Here is a 13,981-nt window from a genome sequence, read left to right on the forward strand (position 1 = left end):
AAGGCAATCACACAATATAATAAGCTCAATTTAAAACATCGGATTTTATAAATCCAAAATAATATTTATTCTGTAATCTGTAATAAAGTATGTAGATCAGCACAACTATCTCAATATAATACGATTTTATCGACCGGTCTCGGTCTCGGCGTGACCGCCTCAACATAAACTCACAAATACTCTACATATCGATAAAAACTATTCAGTCGTTTTTATTTATTCATAAAAATATATCTTTAAAAGGCTCAAATAAAACTGATACAGCTCTAAGTACCGTTCACAGTATTATTGCGATCGGATCTATTACTGGAGGTATTAGTATCCATTGGCACAGTCTCTAGCCGATGTTGACCGTTTTTCGCTGCAACCATAAACAACACTCGACCTCGCAACACTAACGCGTCGAGGTGGCTCCAGTCCTTGTACTGTGGCGCTCGGTGGAATGTGACGGGCCGGCCGTGTCCGCAGCCCTTATCACTAACTATACAACTGGGTGTGCGTGCGACTGGCCGCTCGGACGGACGCACTCGAGCGGGATACACTGTCACACGCGGAAAATAAAGATGAAGGTCGTCTGGTCCGACACAGCAGAGGCCGCAGTGAGCACAGCCGCACAATGTTGACTCGCAAATCGGCGGGTGTCTAGGGCACCGGTAACACACTATCGCAAAATGTCCGAATTCTCTCCCTCGCAATCGTGATCACTAGCGCGACTCATGAGTGTTCGTTTGAAATGTTACAATCGATAAGTTCTAAACGGTTTCGGAGGTCGGGGGGCGGCTAGTGCACGGGGAGAGGCTCGTCGGTGTGCTGCAGGCGCCGGCGCAGCAGCTGCGACTCGGTGGGCGGCGACAGGCCGAAGGGCGGGCAGAAGTCGTCGCCGCAGCGGCGCTCGCACACCGCCATGGCCTGCAGCGCCACGCCCGCGCGCTCCAGCTCGTCCTCCAGGATGCCGTCGGGGCTCGGCTGGCACGACTTGCTGCTGCGCAGCGCCGTCGGCGGCCGCTCCATGTACGAGTAGTTCATGGAGAAGTGCTGCTGGATCACTCGGTTCACGGCCATCGCCGACTCCGCGAAGTTGGACAGGTTGCGGGCCGACATATTGCTGTGGGTGAAACGAGACAAATCAAACATTGTTTCTTGGTACGCCGTGTTACATTCTTACGCTATTTTGCTAAGCTTCAGACCCGATCGTCGACTCTGGATTGAGCGAATCATTATATATGTATATATCCCAATTATAAAAGCCCGGTTCTAGATCAGTAGATAAATATTGATTATAGTTTTACAAATATCGAGAGTAATAGCAAGTCTGTAACATAGTTACATGTAAACGTAATATATACATAATTATATGATGAGTATCTGCTGATGTACAAGTACATATCAATTAAATTACTTTGTCATTTGACCTTTATTATTTATCAAAGTCAATTAAAGTATTATAATTATATATAATTCAAATTTCAAACTCAAATTCCTTTATTTAATAAAGAAGCACTTTTTTTAGAAAACTAATTCAATATCCAATAAAAAAAAAAGATATCACCGGAATTCGGAATGTTTTTGGAACAAGAACCGTCGGTAAGAACTAGAGTTTTTTTTTTGTTATTTCAAAAATCTAAAAACAAAGACGCAGATATAGTAATTGATTGCCTTTATTCTGGTGCTTTATCAATGAGTATCATACTATTACAAAAGTGAATTACCTATAATACTAATTTATCGCAACCGATACGACACGGAATAAAACAGCCGCTAAAACCATTTAGATAAGAGAAAATCTTTTGTTGTTATTGTACTTAATGTATCAAATTTATTACTGCTTTAAATCGATAAAAATATTATCTAAATCAGCACAATCACCTATGTGACCCATGTCCAGAAACAATAGTACGCAAAACTTTATAATGTACGAATACTAAATAATCACTTTATAAAAGTAAACATGTCACGTATGCAGAAAAGTTATAAGGTATATCGGTTCAGATTTCTTTAGTAAGAGTCCAGACTTAGGAAATATTACACTCTCGAGGCTATCGTCAAACCTTAAATTTACGCATTCAATGCAATTTGCTGATAGCTAAAGTATGTTATACGCTACAATTAATAGTTCTTGATTAATGTATCTGTATGAATATCAAAGAATATACTGTCGACCAATTATATCGCGTCATTAGTAAAGGTTTACGGGCCGCCTAGCGATGTCAATAATCGCAAGTTCGAACCTAAACCCACGGGCTATTGTACCCCCTACTCCTAGCTCAAGCTTTAGCCTAATTGGAGGGATAAATAGTAATATTAGTAATTTCTTAAAATGGGGCATTGCTAGTTCAATTCTATGTGAAATATTGTTTATTCAGCTTTGGCCTGCGATGAGCTCACCGTTTGATGTTATGCGGCGTGTGCAGCGGCGGGTAGAGCGCGGCGGGGTCGGCGCGCCGCAGCCACGCGTGCTGCAGCACCCGCTCCGCGCTCAGCCGGTGCGACGCCTCGCGCACCAGCAGCTGCGCGATCAGGTCCTTCGCCTCGCGCGATATGTGCGACCACTCCTCCTCCGGGAATGAGTATCGCCCTTCCTGCTCGAACGACACATTGATTAATGGTGGTGGTGGTGGTTAGACGAGTTATCGTTTTTAATTAATTGAGTGAGAGCAACTAGTATCGTATGCCCGGTATGACAGAAATGCTTTTCTAATATGTTTTATCGAAAGTTAGTTCGCGGTAGTATTCTGTTGATAAATTTTGCGATATTTATGAATCGATAACCTAAATATTTATGCTCTTCGATTGCTTTGAGGAACTTCGGATGTTTTGTTATGAGAAACTACTGTGTCTTTTACAATGTTATTATTTTGTTTTCTAGAATTGTCATTACATGAACATTGAGTTATTTTGCCTTACGTTTGAAAATATTGTTGTTAAACAAAGAGATACGTATTGTAATAAATATCTTTACGAATGAATCTGATCTCAGCTTATATTTTTAGTATATATCTGGTCTTAGTTTACTGTCGAACATGAAGGGTACAAACCTGAATGGAAGTGAAGAGCAGGTCCTGGCAAGCGCGGCAGTTGTCGCCGCGCTCCCAGCCGCAGTCGGAGCCGCAGTCGGCGCGGAAGGGCGGGTAGCCGCACAGCAGGATGTACGCGATCACGCCCAGCGACCACAGGTCGCAGCGCTTGTCGTAATGCGTCGCAGCCGAACCCGCGAAAAGAGAAACCACTTCCGGCGCCATGAATTCCGCACTGCCCACCTGATTGATGACGTATGATTTTATTTAAGTGGTACAATTTGCTACTAGCTACTGCTTCAATATTTATTTAATTAATTCATTCATTAATATTGACGAAGTTAGCAACAAGAGTATAAACTCGGAGATAAATACAATGACTGACAAAAGAAACACTAAAAATAGCTTGAAGAAACTTACCGGCGTCATAAGTTGAGGAGTCGCCAGTGGGCTCGCGAGACTCGAAGTAAAACTGATCCCACTCCCAAGATCAAAGTCACAAATTTTGACTGGGCAGAGACTGTCGCGATTAACGCATAGAATGTTCTCGGGCTTCAGGTCGCGGTGAGCCACGCCTTTGCCGTGGAGGAAGTGTAATGCGTTCGCTATCTCGCGTACAATCTCCGCCGCTTGCGGCTCTGAGAAGTAATGATGCTCCTGTATTCGCGACAGGAGTTGACCGCCGTTGATCTGTAACAAAGAAAAATGTTGCGTCAGCCGTTACGTTTTCCTCTTAAACTTTTAAAGGACCATTCACTTTATAAACTACAACAAGGAAGTTCCTTCTTTTAATTTCCCCTTAATTTACTTCACCCCTATCATTAACAATGTATCGCTTGTTGGCAGCTTCAAAAGCAATTGTTTTTCCTGACGGTTGATTCATAAAACCTGTATGAATAACAATGTGTTTATGTAATATGTATCAGCTATTGAAATTTTTATGTTGAATATAATTTAATCGTATTAAAAACTTTTTAATTATTATTTTTTTGCACTTGACAAAGAATGCAGTAGCGTTAAGCTCTACTTTAATGCAATTTTTTTTATTGATGCAATAAAGTACCCATAGAAGCCGGCTAAATATAAATGCTGTATAAGAGAATTGTCGAGGACTAGCCGAGTTTATTCGCATACGGGCTATTATGTACGCTAAAACATTTGTAGCAACTAGCATTGGCCTTGTGAGCAGCTTAACACGGCTGGTATAAACCGGCTTCCCTGCCTGCCTTAACCTGATTGAATCACTATTAGCTAGACAGATTAGTTTATTGATCATAAATTTGTACTCGAATAATTAACTATTTTAAGTAATGATTAACATGCATAGCTTTACGTGGTTATAGAAATGGCAAATACCTACAACCATCATATATTTTAATTTAAAATGTATTCACTATTCAATAATATATAACATGAGAACGTCGTCGGGTTTTAGATTAAATAAATTACATTTGTAAATTTAAAAAGGAAGTCAACAGCGAAATGATAATGATACGATTGTCATTGAGCAATGGAAAAAATAGTGAATTATAAAGATACATACATTATTTTACCAGAGCAGATATTGAATAAATCCGCAAGTGTACATAAATAGAGTAGATGAGTACTGTCGCCGGAAACTATTGTACTAACAAAAGCATTTACGGGCAAGGGTTGACGTCAAACGTCAGGCCGTAAGCCTGCCTTGACTAAAATAATTTTCACGCAGTTTACATAACTACATTGACCCCTAATGGAATAAAAATAATCGACTGGTAAATGACTTTTCATACTTATTTTTATAAAGATACCGAACGCGAATCACAAATGACCTTTCGACTAATAAACGTGCACTCATATTTTAATCTAACGAACCCACATTTTATAAACAAATACGCAAATGTTCACATGTGTGTGTAATAACAATAATCGGTATGTTATTTTGCACACATTGAAATATATGTTTTTGTTTTGTTCGACGGACCTGGTAATATAAACTTTGACGTAGTACAAATGCAATGTAAACATTTAAGCCGTATTAAAACCGACTCATATATTTCGTAACACTATTAATATCCAATCTTATTGTGTTCGTTTTATTCTGTTTTTATACTTTAGCAAGAAAAATTGCTCTGGCGTAAAACGAACTAAATTTTCACATTTGAAAATGGATTCGTACCGCCGCCATATTTAATTTTATTCAAAACTACAGCCAGTGTCATTCGGCATGATGTAAAGCGCCTAACGAGACATCCACATCTATTGAGGAATTTAAGTTATGGAAGTGATACATGTACATACATACGTGAACACTGAAAACGTCCTTTATTGGGCAGTTTTGTTGAAAAAAACGTTACAAACCCTATTTTAGACACCGTCTCAAATAGGAAGGAACGTAAATACAGTTGCTTAAAAAAGTAACACTAAGAAAATCTGATGGATGATTCTCGATGATTATATCATTTGGTCATATGAAGTTAATTTATATTTAAAATATCCGATAAGTACAAATAAAATTACATAAAAGACTTTGTACGATGACTCGGTGTAAAAATGTTAAACTATAATATAATTAAAAAATGTCTTATTATAAATCTACAGCATGTGACGCCTTAACAAGATTTATATTTGCTAAGTCCACATTGACATACACGTTCATCGGCTGACATGAAACGACGATGATTATATAAGTTTGTAATAAGTAAACCTAAGCTATTAGAACTTTGCTAGCATACTAATTGTTATGACCTTTGTACGTTCCGTGAATTAGCCATTTAAAATAAATAGAATATCCATTGGAATTGTTATAGTTTGAACAATTCTCTAAATGTAACTTCATCAAATTCCCGTGAAGAAGTAAATAAAAGACACACACGTCACTAACACACCGCCAACAATAATAATATGACTAAGTTTGAAATACATTGTGAATTTATAATATAATGTTATTTAAAATATATTCCCCGTAAAATATTTAAGAGGCATGTAAGTACCTAGAATTTTTCTTATGATAATTTTATTACATTCATAATTATATTCATTCAACTGAACGAATATAATTATACAGTTTAAATGTGAGCTATTCGTTACGCCTGATAATACCACGAAATATTATTAAATTCGTAACAGAATAATATTTCTTCATAATATAATCATACATATTGATAAAGTTATCTAAATATCGATAAGAATGAGCTCTCTTACCTTCTCGAAGACAAGATAAAACTTGTCCGTGTCCTCAAAGAATTCAATGAGCTGGATTATGTTTGGGTGTCCTTGGCAATAGTGGAAGGTTTCCACTTCGCGGAAGACCCGGGCGCGGGCGTGCCCCGGTACTTTGTCGATGATCTTCACAGCAAACTCCTGCCCCGTGTATATGTTGACACACGTCTGAACCGAGGCGTATGCCCCTTCGCCCAGAACCTCGCCCGTGAGCTTGTAAAGGTCTGAAATAAAAGGATAATTTTAATAAATATTTGGTTTAACATACAAATTTAAATTATTTGCTTAAAACGAACATTTTATTATCCAAACATTAAAGACAATTCCAAGTGCAGTATAAAAAGTGTGAGACATACCTAATTACAAGGATTCGACGATTTCATCGAGAATATATAAATTTTGACGGTAAATATTTAATCAAAAGTATAATCCATAATTACAGAGTTCCTTACCGATTCCTCTTAGTAGACGAACCGATAGTAGATTTCCATTTAATTTAATCATAAAAATGCCGATAAAATAGCAGGAGTACTGAATATTCAAACATTTGTTTGGAGGATATGAACTTCATCGCTTCGCATAGAAGCTTATGACAGTTTAAGACAAATCTAATAAACGATATGATGACTCTTATGTTTCTCATGTTACGTTCTTCTTCTGTGCGTCATACATTAAGTAAAGGGATTTTATTTGTACAATTTTAGTACGCGCGTGTCGTAGAAGCCTTTTAAGTGCTGAGTACTTGTCATGCATATGTATCATATTATGTTAAGATATTTATCATCATATCTTGAAAACTTATGACAATTTTACAATCTACGTAAGTAAGTTTCTTCAATTTGAAGATGAGATCCGACACAGTAATTAGCTATCCACGAAAAAGGAGCGGATTTTTAAGAAAATTACAATATTCTTATATTCCGAAATCTAAATAAAACTGCTATCATTGCTTTCTTTCAAATAGATCGTAGTAATGGACTTAAGTGAGGATGAGTTTGAGTTCATAGTTGATGACTTGCTATTTGTTATAATAGATTTACCGCTTTAACGTGAAATATAGAAAGTATGAGTAATGTATTCACGATAAACCTCTTACCTTGGAAACATGACGTGACCACCGAGCTGCCGGAGCGCTTCTTCCTGCGACGTTTCCTACGCGCCTCTTCCTTGCGCCGCTGCAGGTCCTCGCTGTCGGGGATGGGCACCGGCGCGGACGCCTCCGGCCCGCGTGGAATCTCGTCTGTTTCTCGCTCACTCCCTGACTGACTACTGCCGCGGCCGACGCCTGTTGACAAATCATAATTTCTCATTGAATATATAAGTTAATGGCTCGTTGTAGTATTATTGCAATAATTGCTACGCATTCATTGGCTCATTAAGCTTCTCAAGTTCCGTAACTTTATAAGCCGGTTTTGGTATAAAAAATAATATGATATAAATGATTCTAAAATAATGAAAAAGTCAGCATAATGCTATTACCACCAACCACTGGTCTATCTCGGCTCGTGAATATGTATCCATCACACAAAAATTGTTATGTAGCGTATACAGGTTACAACGTCGAAAACCAGATACACCGAGAAATAAATACAATCAAGAATAAAATAAATTATATATACGACCTTTTACGAGTTTAAAGTAGGCACATAAGTAATTAAATATTATTTTTGGTACGTTTGTAATCGATAATAATCATTATGATTATATTGTTCTAGAAATATGTGCCGATATTGTTTTAATCCTTATTTATATGGAATATAGTTTGATGTAACTGTCGACATAATTTTCGTTTGATATAAAAACGAAATGGTCATTTTATTAAATAAATATAACCCATACCTTTTTAATGGAGGAACATCAGAATATATTTATCAGTAATATTTATTTAAGGAATTCACATGTTTTTTTATAATTTGTTATTGAAATTATAACTTATCTGTCAATAAATTGACAGCAAGATATAGGAACAGATACAATATCTACAAATACTTGAATATAATCCCTTTTCAGGTCAAAACAATAAATTCAAAATGTTACGAGGTCGTCTTCAGAACAGAGGATCGATTGCGAAATGTCTGCCTTTATTTAATTTATACCAACATTCATCTTAAGAGTAGTTTACACTGAACATAAATAATATTAGTAGCAGAACGTGACCCGTCCTTATCTTATCTCAAACAGTAGCCTTCCGACGTGTAACTAACGTTAAAGCCAAACAGCTTTCACATCCGTTCACATTATATTTTACACCTAAAGGGACACTATGCGTTACAACAGCAACGATTGTGTAACAATAAAATTAAACAAAGTTTCTCAAACTTCCGAGGTGATTGAATAATTAAAAAAATCACCATTGATCAACATTTTAAATTTCTCTTTTAAAATATAACTTTAAAATCATTCATAATATATCGAAAACAATAGTGACCCGAGTGGATAGCTCTCACTACGCTTTCTGCAAAGCCATTGTTAATACATTTTCACCGAGGTTGTCGTTTGTATTTGAATATATACGTACAAAAAAGCAGTTGACGTATATTTCGCTAATGATTGGTAGTAATCGGCCCTTTGTATCTATTGGGAACGGTATGTCATCGATAATATTATTCAGACGGGAGACGCGAGTGCAGCTGAGTTGGCAAACAAAGCCGGTTCAACGACCTACATGGCCGCACCCATCGCTGCGTGTGCGACTGTGCGCACTGCGCCCACGTTACGCGATCATTTCAACTCGAGGTCTATGAATTCTTTCCTACGACAACTGATAAGTAACCTTTTATTCAGTTATTTTAATATAAAACTCATCGAATAGCCATTTGATACTTATCCATAATTTTACGACGTATCTGTTTTCTGTCGACCATTTAAAACTATCTTATAACCAGTCGACCTTTTTATATTGTAATATTTTACCTGAATTCAAGTATTGCTGTTGTGAGCTAAAATCGTGTGTCACAAGTTCCGTAAAATAATAATTATTATTCAGACTAACTTCCTTATTGATACAGTCTCGATGTGTGTGCGATGCGTTACTAATATTTGTATTGGCCTCATAATTACGAACGTGAAATATTCACAAAATTAATTGTTTAGGTATTAATTGTATTTAATATATATGTACATCAATTTTATTAAAAAGATACTACACGTCTAATCAATTGAACTTGACAATTAAATCTAACTTCAAGGATTTTCAAACTAAAACTTAAAATTGTCTAATAAGTATCATACCTAGTTAAAGTTCAGTAGAGCTTGATAGTTAATAATTACACGCAATGACCTCGGAATAGAGCGCTACATGATATGCCAATAAGTTTAAAGGAACAGTCTAATAGCCTTTAATGTAATGGAATAGGGAACAATATTGTTTGCAAAATAATAAAGCTTAGAGTCAGTAAACAAAACACAGGATACGTAGCAAACGCGCAATAAAATGGCGACTATAACAATCAGGAGGCACACCCACTCGTACAATCGTCTTTTTTAATGAAATAATATCCTGTTTATGAAATACATCAGAACAGATAGGTATTCAAAGTGTTGTTTACAAACACGCAGGCAGTTTTCTTAATAAAACGTCAATCAAATGAAATTATGCTTTTATTAATGAACTGTGATTCATAACGCGGTTATCAAGTGGTACAGAAACCTAAATACGTAAAAAGAACCACCTACATCTTTCCGTAGTTAGACGAAGAGAATCGTAGTGTTCACGTGGATACAAATGAATGTTTGTAATAAAAACTCAAGCGTACTCATTATCAAATTGTTACCAAACACGAAAAATATTGATTAAATTGTGGACTATCTCTGAAATTCTTAGAGAACTATATTAAGAATATACAAAATAAAAACAATTTAAAAGCAATAATAATAATATAAAATAATCAGAATTTTTAAACTTCACTAGTACAAAGTATTACTTTGATGGTATTACAAATTACCGTATCCTTTCATCGCTACCTTGTGGTCATAGTGAAAAAGGTAAAATCAAAATATTAAACCCTCTTTCAATTCAAAAGCCTTGTTTTCTTTAAGCCAGTGAGTTTAATTTAACGAATATTCTAATAAAACATTTTGAATCTTTCTTCAAAAAGGCAATCCGCGCCCTATTCGGTAATGTTTCCGCTTTCTAATACAGACATTGGTATTAATCTTGGCCACGATCTTTAGTTTGAATAAAGAACTCAATAATTTTATATACCCTCGAGCTAGCAACAAACGAGAAACTTTCTATTGCCCTTACCATAAAATGTTTAGACAAGATAATTCATTTGGAACAAAAAGCTGGTAGCTACTGAGGTGAACGAGTTACTGTTCTGCACTAAATTAAACCCGCAAGCAGTTATAATAACTATATTCAAAGATCAAAGTCGACTTGGTTACACTAAATGCAGAGCAATGTTGAATAAATTGCCAGCTCGACCTGGCACTGTCACTAAACCAGATAGTTATCAGAGTGAAATCTCGATGAGGGCGAAGCTATTTGTGCAATTTACCTAACCGCTTTCACTGGTCACAGTATTAGTTCCATATCGAACGAACGCAACTTATGTAAGCGATATGTGCCCTCGCAATTATATTTAAAAGGTACCATTAAAAACCTTATACAGAAAAATTCTTATGGGCATATTGCAGCAAATCATATGATTGAGAATCATTTATCAACCTGTAAACGTAACCAAAACTGTAAATTACTCTGTAGTTTTTAATTTTAACATCTTATGAAACGAAATCATGAATTCAGAATCGATAGTAGCTGTAGAAAGGAAATATTGTATTACACTTTAATTACCGTAAAATTTGGCATGGTCAAGGTTACATCGACTCGATAACGCAAATTGCCAAGTTTAATCAACGAAGATCATAAAATAGAAGTCATAAATTAAATTTTGCAATAATGTGTTTATCTTTGAATTAATTGCAACCAAGATTTACTCAATATGTCCCTTATGCATTCTGTATGAAGGTAATTACTAATATTTCAGATAGAATGACTAATGGATTTGTTTGGAATATGTATTCGAAGTATAATCAAGATTCAAACTTGTCAAAGGGTTTTTTAAAATAACATTAACCTGTTCCTGTTTCTACCTGCTCCATTCATTAATTGCTTACTAGTGATCTTTGAGTTTTCTAAATATAACTGTGACGATCATTTTCGTTTTTGTTTGTATCGGTACAATGTGTACCTACAGACACTATAATATGTATGTGCCCAAGCTCGTTGCGCAGTTTGATGTTAGGTGACCTTGACAATGAACGCCGCGGGGCGTCGCGCTTCAGCAGCCATGTTGAAATACAAGTGTGGATAATAAAGAAATTTGCGTTAAATTATCAACATTCACGGAATAAATAAGTAAGCGCTATACACGTTAGGCAAGAAAATCACAACATGCAAAAAAACTCACGGTTTCAAATGTATTGATATATTTGTTACAATTTATAAAAAAAAATGCTTTGTTATATCACACAGTAAAATGATATTAGTTACGAAATATAGTTTGATGTTGAATTTCATGAAATTTTACACTTGCGTATACAATAACAAGTAAATGTCCTCTCTTTAGGTCATTGGTTTAGTATTTTGGGTAATATTATTTATTTATTTTTAATCGCTTTTGTACACATTGATATATTTCCATTGATAAGATTTATGTAAGAATATGAATGATAATAAGAATTATGAATTGGGCTTACGAATTTCAAAAACTTAATTTTATAAGGTTTAGTAAATCGAAAGAAAACCATCAATTATTATAAAATTTTATCATAGATAAAATAGCTAGAAAAAGTTGTCAAATGTATAAAACTCATATTATCATTTTTATCTGAATGTAGTTAAGTACACCAGTACAAGATTAAAAGTTGCAAAAAGTACTCATATTACATCACGAATTGCCGAATTTTAGCTAAATCGATTTTTCATTTGTAGATACTTATTAAATAATACTTTCTTCGAAATATGTGTCGTTATTTTAATTGGTATTTTATTTTTATTTAGGATTGCAAAAAAACCATGCTTATATTTTCATAAATTTTACTTCAAGATAAACTAATTTTTTGTACTCCTTAAATATCCTTTTTTTTTATTCAAAATGAAGTAACATCGAGAAAGACACGAATAAAGAGACCTAATTAGAATCATTTAAGATATTCAACTACCGATAGAAGTTCTAAATAGAAAAGCAATTGCCGCAAATATTGTGACGCGTCACAAGAGTCCGTAAACTTCAATACTGAAGGCAATGTTAAGATTGGTCAGTGTTATGATGCAAATATATTGCAATATGCAATAAATCTTTCCCGTTCATTTATCTATAAAAAAACTCTAGCCAAAGACAGTAAAAATACTTTTTGAAGTTAATAATGATTGTAAATACAAATAATATTATCCATCTCTACAATAAGAGTTGAATATTATATATAGTTATAAAAGAGATTAATTTCAAGAGTGATGCAAAAAAAAATATGACTCGAAGCGTTACTCACAGGCGATGATGCAATTACTTAAATGAATGCTTAAAATTTAGGTATACGGAGTATTTACGACATAATCCCCTTAAATAAAACAACAATAATATAATTTTTAAAATAAATGTTTTGAACTACCTTCAAATTTCAATAAAAATATTTGACTACAAGCAATTAATATATAAAAGCCGTACTGATTACCTGATTACATACGTTTCTATTATAGCCAAAAAGCAATGTATTTAAAAGGTTAAATTATCGTTGCAGTCTTTTTTTAACATCACTATATTTATAAGACACCTGCAACTTAAGTTCAACTAAAGTTGCAGCGGATTCTTAAAATAGTAACGAAAACGTTAAACATATGGCTTACAATAAAAGTATGAAATTGATCACTTACCGCTGTCTACACTTTCTTCTGATATCTTCTTCACCATTTTGATTTGTTGCCTGACGTGTTGTTAAATGATAACAAAATTACGAGTAGGTGTTACTACTCTCAAAAAGCCGCTTTCAAACTTGTGCGGCTGCCTTCTCGACGTGAAATCGGAACGGCGCTTTAAGACAAGATAAAAACCTAAAACGCTAAAACTAAAGAAATTATAAGCACCACCGTCGAGAAGGATTTACGGAAAGTGTGCCTGAAGGTAATAAACAAACACTGCTAGAAGGCGGAATGAAAAAAAACTACTGGTGTCGTTAGCGATCCATCCTACACACGCCCGCCCGTTCGATGTTCTAAAATCCAACTGAGGAGTTGCCGGCTCAACTCTGAGCGGCGCACATCGTATCACCTCCCCGCACCTTTCACCCCGCTAACTAGTGCGTCGTTGATGTTGTGGCCTCTCGCCCGCGCATGCGTGCTCGCTCACTCCGCTGACGTGTTTACATTTTTTTCGTTTATTTTTTTCTTATACATACGATGTATAGCATAGCATTCATAGCTTTTCGGTACGCATATAGAAACCAGATGTTCTCATTTAACCTCACAAAGAAATAAAAGAAATAATCGAAGTAGTTTAATAAAAACGTTATAAAGACATGTGATTTTGTTTTCATATATTGTTTACCATTTGCACGTCATTGCATCATCTAAGATACGCCCAAAAACCACGTAATCATGTCGTTTAAAATATTAAACGTGCTTGTAATTATATCATTCATACGTATCCCAATTGAAAAATCTAATGTACATTTCATGCAGATCTATCTATATTATGATATGCCGATTACAAATGGCGATAAATAAATATCGACTAATTTGTTTTTAAATTTCATAGCCATCTTGTTGT

At 35.3% G+C, this 13,981-nt stretch overlaps 1 protein-coding gene across 1 annotated transcript; it reads right to left on the minus strand.

Moving 5' to 3' along the window:
* Positions 1-657: 657 nt before the first annotated feature.
* Positions 658-13,460, minus strand: LOC125063943 (MAP kinase-interacting serine/threonine-protein kinase 1-like). The gene is made up of 7 exons (XM_047670671.1): positions 13,090-13,460; positions 7,312-7,500; positions 6,198-6,439; positions 3,435-3,704; positions 3,036-3,257; positions 2,386-2,579; positions 658-1,105 (listed from the first exon to the last, which is right to left on the minus strand). The coding sequence occupies exons 1-7, from the start codon at positions 13,124-13,126 to the stop codon at positions 781-783; spliced, it is 1,479 nt and encodes a 492-aa protein (XP_047526627.1). The 5' UTR covers positions 13,127-13,460; the 3' UTR covers positions 658-780.
* Between the last annotated feature and the right edge of the window lie 521 nt (positions 13,461-13,981).

This window comes from Vanessa atalanta, chromosome 5, assembly GCF_905147765.1.
Source record: "Vanessa atalanta chromosome 5, ilVanAtal1.2, whole genome shotgun sequence".
Lineage (NCBI taxonomy): Eukaryota > Metazoa > Arthropoda > Insecta > Lepidoptera > Nymphalidae > Vanessa > Vanessa atalanta.